Genomic DNA, 18,373 nt, shown 5'->3' with positions numbered 1-18,373 from the left:
ATTCGCACCCAGCCAGACAGCGGAAATTAGAAATTACTTTCTTCAAGTGTAGAAAACGTTAGAAATGTTCCTGTACAAATTTACAGCGGGGAGAATCCATCGTGCCTTTCTCAGAAATTCCTTTTTTTTTGGTTGGTTTTTTTTTTTTTTTTTTTTAGTTTTTCTCAGTGGTTTGTGGGGGTGATTTGTAGTTTTATTTCTCACCAGCTTCTTTTTTTCCAGAGGTGTTGTTTTTTTTTTTTTTTTTTTTTGCAACGACGACAACAAAATATATATATATATATATATTTATATTTATATATATATTTATAAAAAGAAAAAAAAGGAGGTGGAGGGAGGAAAGGGGAACTGAAAATCAGCTCATTCTGCAAACTACCACGGAGAAAACGAAGCAGGCCAGCGAGTTCAGTTGGAAACTGTACAAGATTGAGGTCTGTATATATCTATATACATACATATAGAGATATGTATATATATCCATATATACCTTATGTACAAGGCAATGGAACATGGGAATTTACAGGGACCTGAAATTAAAGGCAGCGCTTGCAGCTGACCAAGCTTCCCCCCCCAAAGAGTTGCTGTTGGCAACAAAAAAAATAGATAAATTCAAATAAATTCACAGAAAGTCAAATAAATTTAAATAAATTCATAGAAATTCAATTAAATTCAAATAATTTAAAATAAATAAAGGGTGAAGAAAGGAGGAAGGGCTTGACTCAGGGCACTTGGGGGTGGAGAGGGGCTCAGCACAGAGCCCTTCTCCTCACACAGCCAAAGAGGCCGAGTTCCAGGCACCAGCTCTTCCATAGAATCCTAAAATTGGCACAGGGAAGGGTTGGACTGGGTGTTGGGAGGGAATTTTTCCTGGTGAGGGCAGGCACAGGTTCCCAGAGCAGCTGTGGCTGCCCCTGGATCCCTGGCAGTGCCCAAGGCCAGGGCTTGGGGCAGCCTGGGATGTGGAAGTGTCCCTGCCATGGGGTCTGAGGTCCCTTCCAACCCAAACCATTCCATAATTCCATGCTCTGGGAAAGGCTGAGCAGCTCCTCCGCCTCCAAGACATTCATTTGTGCCTCCATCCACGCCAAATCTGCACCATCCCAGCTCCTGCCACGGGCAAGGACCGGATAAAAGTCATGGGGGCCGAACTCTGAGCTCGTCATTCCCAGAAATTGCCCGGTCAGGGCTCAGCGAGGATTTGGGAATTTGTGGGGAAAAGGGAAATAGAAGAAAAAGCCAGAGCAGGGAATATCCTTCAGCAGCCAAAGGAGGACACAGAGCTTTGGGGCCACCTCTTCCTCCTCTGGGAGAGTCCACATGACCCAGCCCCAAACGTGGTGACTCCACCAGCACCAAAATGCTGGAAAAACCCTCGGGCAGCAGCAAAGCCAGGGAGCTCTGGGAAGAGAGGGGAGGTGAAGGGAGGAGGATGGAGCGGCAGGGCTGGGCCAGGAGCAGCCCCGGGGCTGGGGGCGGCTCCTGCATCTCAAAGGCAGCGCCCAGCAAAGCCCAGCCTGGCTCGGGATGGACCCTCTCCCTCCTCCAGAGCTATTGTGGAGAGCTTCTCCCGCATTCCCCCCCTGCTGAAGCGCTGGATATTTATAAACTGGGCCAAAGGGGGGAAAAAAATAAATATCCTTCACAAAGGCAGAGTCAAAAAAACCCCAGCCAGCAACAACAACAACAATAAGATTTGTTGGTTTGGCGGGTGGGGTTTTGTTTAAATAATGAAGACTTTAAAAATAAGAGGGAATGATGGGAATAATGTGGCAGCCTGAAGAACTGGAATGGAAGGGAAGGAGCTGCTCCTCGGAGCTCCTTTGGGATAAATTCAGGACAATTGATGCCATTGTGCTGTGCCTGTGGCTGAGACACCACAGCGAGGGGAGAGGGGAGGAAGAGGCTGGAGAGCAGGGAGAGGTTGGCTGTAGGAATATTTAGTTTCTTCCTGATATTTAGTTTCTTCCGGATGCCCAAAATTCAGTGGAGAAGGGTGTGGCCAAGGGGGAGTGAGGCAGGACAAGGGGAATGGCTTGAAAGTGAAAGAAGGCAGAGTTAAATGGGATATTGGGAAGGAATTGTTCCCTGGGAGGGTGGGGAGGGGCTGGGATGGAATTCCCAGAGCAGCTGGGGCTGCCCCTGGATCCCTGGCAGTGCCCAAGGCCAGGCTGGATGGGGTTTGGAGCAGCCTGGGACAGTGGGAGGTGTCCCTGCCATGGCAGGGGTGGGATGGGATGAGCTTTGAGGCCCTTCCCACCCACCCCATCCCACGGTTCTGTGGCTGAGGCTGCAGCCCAGTGAGGCCCTGACACCACAGGGGAGCCCACCCAACACCCAGCACTCCTCAGTTCATTGTTCCCTCCACTCCTGGCCATAAAATCCATCAGGAATCTGCCAGCAGCTGTGAGACCCCTCGGGGGACACCAAGGTGAGACCTCCCAGGCCAGGACTTGGGACACGGGGAGCAAACCCCAATGACCCCAAGAGAGACCTCATCCCTTCCACCACAGATCCACACCACATCCATCACCCCCGTGATGAGCTCCCCCCTGGGGTCCCCTTCCTCCTCCTTCCAACACCTTCCCCTGTCTCCTGCTCCCCTGGGAATCCACACCTGCTCAGAACCCAAACCCACAGAGCCAGCAGGACCCTGCTCCCTCTGGATGGCGTTTGGGGATTGGTGACACTTCCCCGTGCCCCCCCCCAGCACCCAAAACCTCTGGGGAGGGGATTTTGTGCCTCCCCCAGAGGACAGGAGCAGCAGAGGTGAAGGCATTGGTGAGAGCTCAGAGAGACCCCAAGGTTTTAGTGCAAGGTTGGTGGCACATGTGTGCAGAGGGACACCTGGGAGGGGAGAGGGACACCAGGGGGACACAGGGACAGGTGGGGGGGACAGGGACACCTGGGGGGACACAGGGACAGCACTGGGGACAGGGACACCTGGGAGGGGAGCAGGGACAGCACTGGGGGCAGGGATACCTTGGGGAGAGCAGGGACACCTGGAGGGAGCAGGAACATTTGGGAGGGGAGCAGGGACACCTGGGGGGACAGGAACAGGGACAGCACAGGCCATGGATGCTGCGGGCTGGGCTGGGGTGAAAGGCAGGGAAGAGCTGGGATGAGAAGCTGGGATGAGCCCTAACTCAGGAACCCCTGATTTGCTGCTGGAGCAGGGAACAATTAACCCAAACCAGGGCTCAGTCCTAAATCCATCCTGCCCCATCCCAGCTCCCTGCACTGCCTCCCATCCCAAAAACATCAGCAGGAGACTCCTCCAGATCCTTGTGGGGCTGGATCCACCCCTCCCTGCTCCTGCCCACCCTGGATTTTCACACGTGCACGCGTGGGGATTTTAATACCCCCACAATTAAAATCCCATCTCATCCCAGCTGCAATTAAGTTTCTAATGTTCATTTACTTATGCTAAAGCACTCCCAGCACCAGCGAGGAGGAGCTGGAGCAGCAGCCAGACAAACCAGGGCTGGCTGGGTTTGCAAAGCCTCGTCACGGCTCCAAATTAAAGCGAACTGAGACTACAATTGAATTATCTGGGATGGTTCCTGTCAAGCAATTATGCTCCATGAGAGCCTGGGAATGCAATTTGCTCTCATCTGACAGCTCATCCGAGGGGCTGGAGGGCCCATCCGAGCTGGGAGGGGGAGAGGGAAACACCAGCATGTGGAATTCAGGTGGCAACAGCAGCTCCCAGAGAGAATTTTTGGGGAAACTCTGGGATTTGACTGATGGGAGATGAGGAAAATGGTCTTGGGCATGGCTGAGATGTCCCAGAGTGGGGCTGGGAGCTGCTCTGTACAACCAGAGCCTGCCTGCATTCCCAGCTGCAGGAATGAACCACAGGAGAGGGGATGGATCCCAATTCCAGCTGATGCCCAGCCCCAGAGTGTCGCAGACATCTTTTATGGAAAATCCTTTCCTTAGGATTTTTCCTCCTGAGAAGCTGAGAGGCCTCAGGAACAAAATGTAACCAATGGTTATCTGCTGCTGTGGAATGCAACAGGTGCATCTGGGATTGGCTCATGTGGTTGTTTCTAATTCATGGCCAATCACAGGGAGCTGGCTTGGACTCCCTGTCCGAGACAGAAGCTTTTGTTATCATTCTTTTCTATTCTATTCTTAGCCAGCCTTCTGATGAAACCTTTTCCTCTATTCTTTTAGTATAGTTTTAATGTAATATATATCTCATAAAATAATAAATCAAGCCTTCTGAAACATGGAGTCAGATCCTCGTCTCTTTCCCAATCTGAAAACCCCTGTGAGCTCGGTCACACCAGAGCAGCCCCAAACCCGGGACTTGGGGAGCGAGGAGCAGAGGCAGGAGCGGGGCAGGGATGGAGAGCGAGGGGGCAGGGCCGGCTGATGAATTAACGGGATAAATCACCGGGAATGCGGAGCCGCGTCCCGCTGGCAGGGAGACCCGCGGGGGGACACGTAAGTGGCAGAGAAGCCACTTGTGAAAGGTCAGCGCTGCCCACGGAGGGGCTGCGGGGGCTGCGGGGGCAGCGGGACAGATGCATTTCCCCGCGGGGGGCAGCTAATGGCAGCGGCACTCCCTGGCCCCGCAGGATCCGGGCACAAACTCATGAATCAGCGACATTCCCCCTTTTTTCATGACAACACCGCAAAGAAATAAATAAAGGGAATTAAAGAAACCCGCAGAGAACAGAGAACGAGCCCTCCCCAGCCCAGCATCGTCGTGAGCGCTGGATGGGGATCAGAGGAGCCCTGGGGATAAACTGAAGTCATTGTCCTGTGGGTCACCCCTGCTCGGGGGGTTCTGTCCCCAGAGCCTGTGCACGGAGAGCCGCCCGCTGTCCCCATCCCACCGCACCGGGGCTGCTCCGGCTCCCAGAGAATTCCCGGGATGCAGAAAGGCCGCGGGGGAAGATCCCGGTCCCGGTCCCGGCTCGCTCCGTAGCGCAGGGTGGGAAGCAGAGGAAGAGGAGACCCGCAGGGGGAGGAAGGCACCGTCCCACAACTCCTCCCGTCACAGCCTAGAGGGGACACAAGGAGCAGAGTCAGCTCTGGGGAACGTGGGGGTTTGTAGGGAAGATCTTTGGGAAAAACCCTCCTGGAAGAGCTTTGCCATGGAGCTGATCCCAAAAGCAGCGGCACCGGGGGAAGCCCTTGTTAGGAAAATTAACCCACAAACACCAGAGGTTGATGTCCAAAAAGGAGACAGAGCAATCCTTTCTGGCTTTATTCCAATAAAGGGAGAGGCCTTGGGGCATCCCCTAGGGTCTCTCCAATTTTTGGAGAATGCAGCCTCCTTTATATCCCAATTTCCTGGCCGCATTTTCTCTTTTTCCACGTTGGCTGAGGTACTTGAGAGGTTCAGACTTCCCTAATCACCTGATACCAAAGATTTCCCTCTAAGGTATAACCCTCCCCTTTAATTTTTAATCCTTATGGAATTTAGGGGTTTTTCTTCCCCATTGTTTCTTTCATCTCTCAGTGTCTAATTTCATTTATCAGCAAACTTAAAGTTTATTTGTAAAAGCAAATCTCTTTTTCCATTCGTCAATCAGTGGAATCCCTCTCATGATTTCTTTTCTCTTCCAGAGCTGGTTTTATCTACCAGCAGACCCACAGCTTGTTTGGAAAGACAAATCTGCTATTCCTCTCATCCTGTACCTCCCTGCCATCCCTGCCCGGCTCCTGGAGCATCATCCAGAGGGGAAAGGGCTCCTTGGGTACCACTCCCATCCCTGTGCATCCAGGATCCCGCGGGGTTTGTGCCCCAATCCCTTGGATGCAGGGATGGCAGAGCCCTGGGGACCACGGCCACCTCATCCCTGTGCAAGCCGGGAATTCTGAACCTAACAGGACCCAACAGGAACCTTCTAGGACCTAACAGGAACAACAGCCAGAGCCGAGTCCCTGTGGAAGGAATCAGCTGCCGTGGAAAACCGAGCTGGAACATCCTGATTAGCAAAAGATTGGGACGGTAATTAACAGGGAGCTGCGGGGCAGCCCCAGCCCGGGGCGGGCAGAGCGTGGCTCAGTGACTGGAAAAAACATTCCCAAAGCCAGCGGAGCGATTCCGCAGCTGCCTCGGGGCCCGGCATCCTCCAGCATCCCCTGCCCGGCTGCCGGAGCCGCCCTGGTGCCTGCTTGGAGCGTGGCTTGGGAATTAACTCCGCTCCTGATTAACATCTCCCGTTCCGGGTGCCTTGGGGGACACCTGGCCGCGGGCTTTGCGCTGCTCCCGGCAGCCCCAAGGAACAGGGAGTGGCACTGGGGACATTCCAGACACTCTTGGAGACGCCCAGATAAGGAAAAAAGGCAGTTTGTTATCAGCAGCGGGAGAAACCAGCATCTCCCACCCTCTGTGAGGACAAAGATCGGTCCCTGAAGCCCCCAAAATGTCCTCAGTTCTCTCCCTGAGCTGACATCTCGTCCCCTCCATCCATTCCCATTTCCAGCCTCCGGGGATGCACGCTGGGAGCAGGAAAAATCCCCCCCGTGAATGCCACCCCCGCACGGGTGAGATTTTGGTTCTGTTTGTCACAACATGACAAATTCCGGGGAGGAACATTAGTTTCTAAGTGATTGCTCTGCATTTTGCCTGCTGTTCCCAACAGGGCAGATTCCAAAATCCCAACTGGGGACCCTCTGATGCCGTTTCCTGCAGCACAGGGATGTGACTAAGCCAAAGCAATGGAACAGAGCAGGATTTGGCCATGGGAGAAGAAGGGATCAGGCTGGAAGCTGCCATGGCTGAGGGTCTGGGAAGGGTCCCTGGGCAGGGCATTCCCCCAATCCATAGAATCTGGGAATAAGGCACGGATGGGGACTTACTCTGCCGACTTCCAGAAGTGCCCCGGGTGGGAAAGGCGGCGGTTGCGCTTTGGCAGTTTCTCCAGCATGTCCATGAGCTTGGTGAAGGTGGGCCTCTCCTCCTGCTCGTAGGCCCAGCAGAACAGCAGGATGTCCTGAAGCCACAGGGAGAGAGCGTCAGGAAACCCAGCCAGGCCCTCTCCCAGCAGGAATTGAGCCAGGCACTCTCCCACCACAGCCCTCACCCCGAAGGAGCCCGTCTCCATCAGCACATCCTTGGGAAGGGCTGGGATGGAGGGGATGTGTCCATCCCATGAAGATCTGTCTCCATTACTGGGTTCTTGTTAAGGATTGGGATGGAGGAAACATGTCCATCCCATGAGGAGCCATTTCCATCACTGGATCCTTGGGAAGGGCTGGGGTGGAGGGAACGTATTCATCCCATGAGGACCCATCTCCATCACCACATCCTTGGGAGGGGCTGGGATGGAAGAGATGAGTCCATCCCATGAGGATCTGTCTCCATTACTGGGTTCTTGTTATGGATTGGGATGGAGGAGATGAGTCCATCCCATGAGGATCCATCTCCACCACTGGTTTCTTGTTAAGGATTGGGATGGAAGGGATGTGTCCATCTCATGAGGACCCATCCCTATCATGACATCCTTGGGAAGGGCTGGGATGGAGGGAATGCTTCCATCCCATGAGGAGTCGTTTCCATCCCATGAGGATTCATTTCCATCACTAGATTCTTAGAAAGGGAGGAGGATGGAGGAGACATATCCATCCCATGAGGAGCCATTTCCATTACTGGATTCTCAGGAAGGACTGGGATGGAAGGGACGTTTCCATCCCATGAGGATCCCATTTCCATCACCAGATTCCTGGGAAGGGCTGGGATGGAGGGGATGTTTCCATCCCATGAGGAGCCGTCTCCATCACTGGATCCTTGGGAAGTGGATCCCATTTCCATCACTGAATTCTCATGAAGGGCTGGGATGGAGGAGATGAGTCCATCCCATGAGGATCTGTCTCCATTACTGGGCTCTTGTTAAGGATTGGGATGGAGGAGACATGTCCATCCCATGAGGATCCATTTCCATCTCTGGATCCTTGGGAAGGGCTGGGGTGGAGAGAATGTGCCCAGCCCATGAGGATCCCATTTCCATCACCAGATTCCTGGGAAGGGCTGAGATGGAGGGAACATATTCATCCCATGAGGACCCATCTCCACCACTGGTTTCTTGTTAAGGATTGGGATGGAAGGGATGTCTCCATACCATGAAGAGCCCATCTCCATCACCACATCCTTGGCAAGGGCTGGGATAGAGGGAACATATCCATCCCATGAAGATCCCATTTCTATCACTGAAGTCTCATGAAGGGCTGGGATGGAGAAGATTAGTCCATCCCATGAGGATCTGTCTCCATCACAGGATTCTTGTTAAGGATTGGGATGAAAGGGATGTGTCCATCCCATGAGGACCCATCACCACCACTGGATTTTTGGGAAAGGCTGGGATGCAGGGGTTGTGCCCAGCCCATGAGGAGCCATCTCCATCACCACATCCTTGGGAAGGATGGGATGGAGGGGACGTTTCCATCCCATGAGGATCCCATTTCCATCACTGGATTCTCATGAAGGGTTGGGATGGAGGGGATGGAGGAGATGAGCCCATCCCATGAGGATCTGTCTCCATTACTGGGTTCTTGTTAAGGATTGGGATGGGGAGGATGTGTGTCCATCCCATGAGGACCCATCTTCACCACTGGATTTTTGGAAAAGGCTGGGATGCAGGGGATGTGCCCAGCCCATGAGGAGCCATCTCCATCACTGGATCCTTGGGAAGGGTTGAGATGAGGAAATGTTTCCATCCCATGAGGAGCCATTTCCATCACTGAATTCTCATGAAGGACTGGGATGGAAGGGATGTCTCCATCCCATGAGGACCCATTTCCATCACCAGATTCCTTGGGAAGGGCTGGGATGGAGGGAACATATCCATCTCATGAAGATCTGTCTCCATTACTAGGTTCTTAAGGATTGGGATGGACCCATCTCCATCACTGGGTTCTTGGGAAAGGCTGGGGTTGAGGGAATGTGCCCAACCCATGAGGCTCCCATTTGCATCCCCACATCCTCACGAAAGGCTGGGATGAAGGGGGGTTGTCCATCCCACAAGCACCCATCTCCATCCCTACAAAATTGGGAAAGGCTGGAGCAAAGGGAGCGCTCCAGCTGAGCTCAGCAGCAGGACCAAGCCTAGCTGGGTGAGATCAGCAGATCCAGAGGGTTTCCCAAGGGCCCCACCAGCCATGTCCCAGTCCATGTACACCCCCACAGGGCCCCACAGCACCTACCGAGATCTCCTTGCCCATCCCGATCTGGCTGAGGTTGGGCTTCATCCCTCTTCCCACCTGCCAGATTATTGCCTCCGCTGGCTGTGTCTTGAAGGGCCATTCCCGGGCGTGCAGCTCATACCAGATGGTGCTGTTGGGAGACACTTGGAATCAGAGATGGAGCAGCCAGCAGGTATTCAGGATGGGGTGTGACCGTGTTCACAGGGGTCTTAGGATGAGGGAAGAGATGAGGATCTGACTCCATGTTTCAGAAGGCTTGATTTATTATTTTATGATATATATTATATTAAAACTATACTAAAAGAATAGAAGAAAAAGTTTCATCAGAAGGCTGGCTAAGAATAGAAAAAGAAAGAATGATAACAAAGGCTTCTGTCTTGGACAGAAAGTCTGAGCCGGCTGGGCTGTGATTGGCCATTAATTAGAAACAACCGACATGGGCCAATCAAAGATCTACTTGTTGCATTCCACAGCAGCAGATAATCATTGTTTACATTTTGTCTTTGAGGCTTCTCAGCTTCTCAAGAAGAAAAAATCTTAAAGAAAAGATTTTTGATAAAAGATGTCTGTGACAATGGGGAGGTGTCCAGACACTGCAGCCACATCCAACCTCTCTCCCTGCTCCAGAACCATCCAGGAGATGCTTCATCCCAGAGGTGCTCCTTGATACAGAGGTGTCACCTCTCCCATTTTCCTGGAGCGAGCCCTGATTCCCACCAGGGGAAATCCCAGCCCATGGGAAGGAGGACAGAGGCTGATGGAGGCCCAGGCAAAGCCATCAAGTGGGATTGTCCCACCTGGATGCAACAGCACTGCCCATGGAGCAGCTGAAGAGAGGATGGTGGGGATGCAGCTGCCACTCCAGCAGAATTCCGGGAAGGGACGAGCCCAAGAATTCACTTTCACTCCAGCTTTTCCCTTTTTCTCCTCCAAAAATCTCTCCAAGCTCCAAAAACCCGTGCCATGACCCATCTCAGGTGTCCTCCCCAGGTGATGGCCACGTGAAGCCCCGGCCATCTGCTCCTGCTCTCATTGCTAAGCCAAGCCCTCTTTTCCATGAGGAATCCCAAATCCAAGGGAATATCCCAAAACAAGGGCATCACCGGTGGGCACCCCTGTGGTTTTCCACCCCCGCTGCTGCCTGCAAGTTTTGCATCATCATTTTCTGGCACCCGGAGCCTGGATGAGCCTGGATTCCCACAATGCCAGCCCCACTGTCCAAGGCACATTCCCTGGGCCTGCTTTTCCCTCCCAGGGATGCCCTCGTGACCAGTGAAAGGATCAAAACCCAGGGTTAAAATGACAGCAGGGTGGAAGAAAATCTGTCTGATAAACGAAAGATTCCTCCTGGTTAGGGAAGCTCCCTGATTTTGGGAATTGGGATTCTTCTGATTTTACATAATTTGGCTGGAAATCTCAAAAAAAAAAAAGTTGAATAATGGGAGAATGATGGGGGTGCAGAGGAATGGGGGGCTTGGCCACAGGACAAAATCCTCAGGAGGAGCATCCAAGCACCCTCAGATTGCATTCAACACCTCCAAGGCATTAATTCCAGTTTCTCACTGGGAGTTTTTGTCATCTTTAAAAGATCTTTTTCTCTTGCTCTCCCTGATCCCCAAATCCCTGGAAGGAAGCGACCCCTCAGGATCAGCCCTGGGCCTCCCAGGCTCGATGGAGGGCAGCAGAAACAAGAAAGAGGGAAAACGTGGGGAAACCTTTTCATCTTTTCAGGAAACTCACGCTTTCCATAAGGGCAGAGCTCACAACTGAGGGAAAAAAGGGAAAATTACGTCTCCCCACCCACTCTCACTTAGTTGGATACGATCCTTTAATTACCTCTTTATTTCTCTGCTGAAGTTGTACCTCAGGGAGGGCACAAAATAAAAGAGCCAGACCCTTCCAGCTGTAATTACTGCGGGTTTGATGGGAATATTGCCTCGGATAACGGGCCCACGCTCCCTAATCCCACAGCCTTCGAGGTATCCATGAGAAAATTAATCCTCTGGGTAAAGAGGAAAGGTTTTGGGAAAGGTTTAGCGGGGTGGAATTGGGCTTGTGCCCTCAGGGAGGTTTGTGGGCAGAAAAAGGGCAAGAGGAATGAGCTGGTTTGCTGAGGAAAACTTAGGAATTCTCATTTTCTTGGCTTTTGGTAACTGCTCATAGAGCTGGCACCACCATCAGCTCTCTGCAGTGGCTGGAGGGGGACATTGGGGCATCCAGGGGCTCCAGAGCTGTGTCCCCAACCTTTGGCATCCCCATCCATCATCCAAGCACCTTCTCAATGGCACCTGCCCCAGGAGGGTGCAGGGGAGAGATGATGCCAGGCTGGCATTCCCAGGATGTTCTGGATCCCATTGCCTGGAGCCACCCTGATTCATGGCCAAAATAGGAAAATTTGGTAATTTGGAGAGAATTGGGATGTTCAGGGGCTCCCAGAGCTGTGTCCCCAGTCTTTGGCATGCCCATCCATCATCCAAGCACCTTCTCTTTGGCACCTGCCCCAGGAGGGTGCAGGGGAGAGATGATGCCAGGCTGGCATTCCCAGGATACTCTGGATCCCATTGCCAAGCACCACCCTAGTGCAAAACAGGAGGATTTGGTAATTTGGGGAGAACTGGGCTCTCCAGCGACTCCCAGATCTGTGTTCCCACCCCAGGCTGGCATCCTCAGGATACTCGGGATCCCATTACCCAGAGCCAGCCTGATCTAAAACAGGGGGGTTTGTTGATTTAGGGATGGTTTCACTCAGAATTTCTCGAAGCAGGAAGGTTCATCCAGCCCAACCATGGGAATTCCGTCCAGCAGCGTCCCCTTGGATTTGGGACAAACCAAGAGCGTCCTCATCCCCTCCTGAGCCCAGAGCAGCTCCCACCTGACCCAACCAGGCCAGATCCCTGTCCCAGGACTCACCCCAGTGCAAAGACATCCGAGTGCTTGGAGAAGGGCAGCTTGTCCTCCTCGGTGTCGGGCGAGAGCTGCCGGATGATCTCGGGGGCCAGGTGGCACAGCCAGCCGTTCTGGATGCGCAGCTTGTTCTCCCTCCTGTGGGACACGGAGCCGTGGGTACAGCGGGCACAGCACCACCAGCTGCCCACCCTCCTCTCAGGGATTTAAACCTGGTTTTAGCCACATCAAAGTCAGGTTCTAACCCTGCTCTGAGAAATGTCCCTGCCCAGGCAGCAGGACAAAATTGGATGGTGGTTCCTGTCAGGACATGGAGCCAGAGCTGTGGGAACCCCAGGGCACAGCACCACCACATCCCCAACTTCCCACCCTCTTCCCAAGGTTTTTAAGCCAGGTTTTACCCACGTCATTCTTGCAAAGTCAGGTTTTAGCTCTGCTCTGGAAATGTCCCAGCCATGCAGCAGGACAAAATTTGATGGTGGCTCCTGCCGGGACACAGAGCTGGAGTCATGGGTATCCTGGGGAAAGCATCTCCACATCCCCAGCAAGCAGCTTCCCATCCTCTTCCCAAGGTTTTTAAGCCTGGTTTTTCCCACACCATCCTTGCAAAGTCAGGTTTTAACCCTGCTCTGAGAAATGTCCCTGCCAGGCAGCTGGACAAAACTGGGGCACAGGATGGTGCTTTAGGGGAACTTTGGCTCTCCCAGGCTGGTGATGGGGATTTAGGGTCTGCTGGGGCTCCTGCTGTGCCCTTTGCACCAAAACCTCTTAAAGGATCCAGGGGTAAAGTGGGGATGAATTCCCCCAGGGGCCCTACTGTGGTTGGAGCAGGAATTTGGACTGGACACCACAAAGTGACTCTTCTGAGCAAACCCATCCTAAAGTAACAGCGTGGGAATTGGTGGTTTTGGGTCTTTGGCCCCAAAACAGCCCCTCAAAGTCCAAGCCTCCAATGGCATCTCCCATGGGAGCAGCCTGGCTTTATAACAACCCCTCATTTCACCTCATTTGTCCTTCCTCCACCTCCCCAGGCTCCATCTGCTTGGGCTAAATCCATTGGAATCCTTTGGCCAACAGCTGAGGATGGCATTGGTGACTTCTCCATCCTTTACATCCTCCAGCAGGCACCCGGGATACACTGCTGGCTTCAAAATCCCTGGATCACCAGGGGTGGTGACACCTGCGGCAGCTCCATCGTGTGTCTGAGCCCAGGTTCAGCAGCAGGAGGGAACAAACCTGTCCCACGTCACCTTGGGCTGGCTCCTGCCAGGGATTTCTCCCTGTTTGTGCTTGGAACCCTCCCAAAGATGGGGGTGAACAGGGCTAAGGGATGGCTGTGGGGTCATCTGTCCTCCTGAATGTCAGCCTGGGGCCAAAATCCCATGGGAAACCATCCAGGGATGGGGTTCCACCTCAAAGCTGGCCCATAATCCCAAAATGGCACAATCCAGATCCTCCTGCCTGCAAAGCTGTCCTCATTACCAGTGACAGGTCTGGCTGTGACCAGAGGGACTCCCTTCCCTAGGGAGGGACACTGCCACTCCAGGGAATCACTGATGACGCCTCCTTGTCCCCTCTGGAGCATCCATGGCTCCTCTCCATCCTCCTTGTCCCCTCTGGGCTGTCCATGGCTCCTCTCCATCCTCCTTGTCCCCTCTGGAGCATCCATGGCTCCTCTCCGCCCTCCTTGTCCCCTCTGGAGCATCCATGGCTCCTCTCCGCCCTCCTTGTCCCCTCTGGGGTGTCCATGGCTCCTCTCCATCTCCTCCTTGTCCCCACTGAGCCCAAGGACATTTAAATAAAGGAGGAATAAATCTGATTTCAGCAGGATGAAACCCCAAGTCACCAAATCTCTGCAGGAAGTGCTTTAACCCCAGCAAAACCAGCTGAAGAAATGTCACCATCCTTAACCTGACCTCCAAAAATTTGCTTCCTTCCCAAGAGATGTTTCTCCAAGCCACTAAGAACCCAACACTGGGATTTATCTCTTGTCTTCATCTGAGAAACACCAAAACCAGCAAAAACCCACCCTGAAAAGGGGAGATCAGACCTGCAGACACTTCCTGTTCCAAAATTCATGGTGGCTGTGGATCCCTGCTCTCCTCTCAGCTCTCCTCCAGCAGAAAACATCTGCTACCAGCACCCCAGGGCACAAATTTTTCTCATTTTCTCCATTTTTCCAGCAAAACTCTGCTCATTTCTATCCAGCCTTGCTTTCCTGGCCACCTCCTGGATTCTAACCTCACAAGGGACATCCCAGTCTTGGGCAGAGGTGGCCACACATTGGCCACCTCCTCAGAAACCCCATTCCCCCATTTCTCATTCCATCTCTGGAGCATCCCTGACCTTCACAGCAAAGATTCCTGCCAAAGCTTGGCTGGTTTTGCCCAAATCCTCATTCCCAGCTGGAATGAGCTGCCCCTTCCTCCTGGCAGGCCCTGAATCCCAAGTCCCCCGCCCAGCTGCCAAACCAGAGGCAGATCCCAGTTTGGATCAGGAGATCCTGATTTCCTGGCTTTCCAAAGTTTTTGGCCAAGTTTGTGCTGAAATCCATTGATATTTATCCAGGCAGAGTGGAAAATCTGAGAGTGTGGGATGGAGAGAGGCGGTCACTGCCATTTCCTTTAATCCTTTGAAATCATCACTGGGAAATTAGGGAAAAATCCATCATTTCCAAAGTTCTTTTTATCTCTTGAGCATCTTTGCCGTGGAGATGGAAGGACCAGGAGAAAACTGCCCAAGCTTGGGGTGTTCTGCTCCCAACACAAAGGGTTTAGAGGGAAATCCAACACAAAGGATTTAATGGGAAAGGCGGGAAAAGTCAGCAATGTTCTTATTCCCCACTTAACAAAAAATGGGAAATATCACCTCTGTTCTTCCTTCCCTGCTTCTGTTTCCTTTTTCCACCCCAGCTTTGCTTTTCCTCCTTTCCACAGCTGCTGGAACTCTTTTTCCTGCCATTCCTACAGCTGGAAAACCTCCCAAAGCATCAGGACAAGAAATTTAATAAAGAGCATTTACCAAAACCTTCAGATTTAAACCCTCCAAGACCCCAAAATGTCACAATGTTGTGAAAATCCCAAGCTTGGCTCTCATTGTCCATGTCCTGCTCCATGCCCAGCACAGACACCATGGCCAGATGTCTGTGATTCCCAAAATGTCACTGGAGTGGGGACAGCACAGGGATGGCATCACTCAATCCAGGCAGGGGATGAAGCAGATGCCAGGGATTTATAACGATGGAAAGGGAAAAGCCAAGGAATGAACCAGCCCTGCTGCCACAGGAACATCTCCTGCCTGGCTGCAGGGTGGTTTGGCCATGGAAATGACGCATCCCATGGGAAGAGGTTGGTGTAAGGGGCACAATCTGCCTCTCTGAACCAAAATTCCAGAGGCTCACACACGGCATCATGCTCCTTCCTACGGATCAAAGCCATCTCCCTTCAAACAGAGCAGCCCCACGACACTCAAAGGTCTCTTGAGCTCCTGTCTGCTGAGGCTGGGGACACAGAGAAGCATTTGGAGAGGGATTTTTTGGGATCATTCCCAGCTTTAGGGCACGGGGAGGAGCCCCAGTGTGTCCATGCCCTCCTACCTGCCTGCCTGCAGAACCCCGGAGATGCTGAAGAGCCCAAAGTCGGTGATCACCACCTTCCCATTGTCGTAGAAGACATTCTTGGACTTGAGGTCCTTGTGGAGGATGCCCTTGGCATGCAGGTATCCCATTCCCTGGGATGGAACAGAGAGAGGAAAACACCCCGAGGTTACAAAGGCAGCACAAATGGGCAGGATAACACCAGAGTGGCAGCATTCCCGTGGGATCCATGAGCCACCACGGCACATCCAGGCTGGACCACGTCCCCAAAGGACCCTGCAGGAAGGGAAAGTGCCTGGAAGGGATGGGCTCCTGGAGGGAGATGGGATTGTGGAGTGAGTGTCCCAGCTGCCACAGCGCCCGCTCATCGTCCTGATTAATTGATTCCACAGGAAAAATGAGCGGCAAACCCACCCGGCTGCCGCTTCCCTGGAACCCTCTGCTGGGAAATGGATGGTGATGATGTTTCTGCCTCTGTTTTTTTGGGGGCTGGCAGAGGAGGGTAATAATTCACCGCTCCCTACAGCCCCACCGGCGCTTCCGACGGCCCCATCCGCCTGGAAACGGGCGCCTCGCAGGAGTCCTGCCTTAATTCCTTCCCCCCCAGGAAAAACTGCTCGATGGTTAATTAAAATTAGTGCTAATGAGGCACAAAAAGGCCATGGGTGGGAAATCCAAACTCTCCTGTTTAGCCTCGGCAAATCAAGCAGACTGCCGGCAGCTCTGCGTGGCGGATGTTCAGCTCCACAGGATCATTCTGGGAACGGGGAGGGGGATAAAGCACATTTATCCCAACTTCAGCAGGGATTTTCATGCTGTCCCACTTTTCACTCTCCTAAGCAGACTCGGGGAAAACTTGATCTGCAGGATGCTGCTGAAGGATCAATGCCCAACAGGCCGGCAAACTGTTGCTTAAGAGGGAATATTGGTTGTCTGGCACTGGAAAAAAGGGGGATTTATTAACTGGAATTCCATGGGGATCCATCCATCCTGAGTCTCATCTTTTCATCTATCATCATTAACCACACAGGCTGTGTGAGAAGAATTTATTTTTAAGCTGGTGGCTGATGTGGAGCCAGAAGCCCAATCCAAATTCCACCATCTGGAAAAAGTGGGAAAACAAACAGAAAAACACCCCAACCCAGCAAGATATGGGAGTTTCACTGCCCCCCGTGGGGAGAAAATCCTACAGAGCTTCTGCCAAGGGATGCTGGAGGAAGGAAAGGATTTGGGGCTGGATGCCAGGACCATTCCAGGCACCGGGATTAATTAGGGGTCTCCAGCTCCCAGCACATGAAATAATGATGAGGTTTAAAAATCAGCTTTCAAATGTCACTGTCACCTCCAGAAAGTGCCAGGGTGGAGCCAGGAGCAGCATTCCAATGTTTCCCTGGCCAGGTGCAGTGCAGGGCCCTGAGCATCCATGGAGGAGCCCCAGTGCCACGGGAATGCTCTGCAGCCCCTTCCCCATTGTTTGAGGGTGATGGGACCCCAGAGCAGCACCAGGACCTTGCTCCCACCTGCTCCCACATCCATGGAGCTCATCTCCATGGAATCATCAAACACAGCCCGGCCTTTGCTGAAGGAATTTCTCTGGGCAAACCCCCATATCCCTCACCTTGCTCCATGCAGATCCCACTGCAAATTCCAGCCCTGCCACCTCAGCCCCTGGGATGATCCCTGAGGAAGCACTCTGGGCCCAGGAATGCCCTCATTGCTGGGCTGTGTGAAAAGCCAGCTCCCTCTGCCGGCACCACCGCTCCCGGGAGGAATCTTCCTCCCCCTCCCAGGATCAATCATCCTCCCCCTCCCGAGGATCTCGGGATAACCTTGCACCCACTGATCCAAGGAGCTGAGCAGCTCTCCCGTCACATTCCAGGACTCCAAGGATAAAATCAAACATTTGCCGTGACTGTGCAGAAAATCCAAAGCCTCCGGAAAATGCAGCTCCAATCCCACCCCAACCAAGGTGTTGGGATTTCCCTTCCTGACACCCACCACTTCCAAGTCCCCCAAAACACCTGCTGGAGATTGGTGGGTAGAGGTGGGAAGGCTGGGGAGCTGCTGCTCCTCGGCAGGAATGGGCCATGTGGTTGGGTCACGGCATTGGGGCAGGGCTGGGCTTCTCCAGGAATTCCCTTTGGTGCCCAGGGAGAGCCTTTGGAGAGCTCTGTTAATTCCTCCAGGGATCTGGGGTGGATACAAAGCCTCTCTGCCTCTCAGCATCACAGACTTGGAGGTTTCCAACCTGTTCCCAACAGGCAGCAGCTGCAGAAAACAAGGAAGTCTCAGCCTCATCCTCGAAACCCACACGGAGCAGTGAACCCACGCAGGGAAAGGGGCTGAACAGAGCTGTTATTCCTGCTGGGAACATCTGGAAGGCAAAAGCCCTGAGCACAAAAAGGGGGAAAAAATACAAGGCTAGACTGTGATGCTTCAAATGTTTGCTCAGCAGGAAAAAATCTGTGTCTAAAAGGTGGAAAACATGGATCAGAAGTAGGAATTAAGGAGGGAGAGGCTCTGGGCTGCCTCAGGCACCCCCAGCTCAGGACATGGCTCTGAGGCAGATAAAGGTTCAGGCTGTGCTCACCTGGAGAGTCCAGGAGGATTGAAGGAATTTTAAATTTAAAGTTAAAACTGGGTCTAAATAAACACAAAATAAACAATTTATTAAGGACCATCCAAGGAAAAGGCATCACCCAGGAAATATTGCTG

General features: G+C 52.9%; 1 protein-coding gene across 3 annotated transcripts in view; it reads right to left on the bottom strand.

The window, feature by feature from the left end:
• Window positions 1-227: 227 nt before the first annotated feature.
• KSR2 (kinase suppressor of ras 2) overlaps window positions 228-18,373 on the bottom strand; it is a 90,082-nt gene continuing 71,936 nt past the window's right edge. For 2 of the 3 annotated variants that reach the window (XM_066561961.1, XM_066561964.1), the window contains 5 exons: window positions 15,659-15,792; window positions 12,070-12,201; window positions 9,160-9,289; window positions 6,820-6,953; window positions 228-5,012 (listed from right to left, as the gene is read on the bottom strand). In XM_066561961.1, the coding sequence (XP_066418058.1) occupies window positions 5,006-5,012; window positions 6,820-6,953; window positions 9,160-9,289; window positions 12,070-12,201; window positions 15,659-15,792 (537 nt within the window). In that variant the 3' untranslated portion in view covers window positions 228-5,005. Of the gene's footprint in view, window positions 5,013-6,815; window positions 6,954-9,159; window positions 9,290-12,069; window positions 12,202-15,658; window positions 15,793-18,373 lie in introns of those variants that run through there. The other variant, XM_066561963.1, reaches the window with a different exon arrangement.

The sequence above is a fragment of the Molothrus aeneus genome, chromosome 18 (assembly GCF_037042795.1).
Source record: "Molothrus aeneus isolate 106 chromosome 18, BPBGC_Maene_1.0, whole genome shotgun sequence".
In the NCBI taxonomy this organism is placed as follows: domain Eukaryota; kingdom Metazoa; phylum Chordata; class Aves; order Passeriformes; family Icteridae; genus Molothrus; species Molothrus aeneus.
The sequence above is the reverse complement of the archived record's forward strand: the minus strand, read 5'-3'. Positions and strand labels throughout refer to the sequence as shown.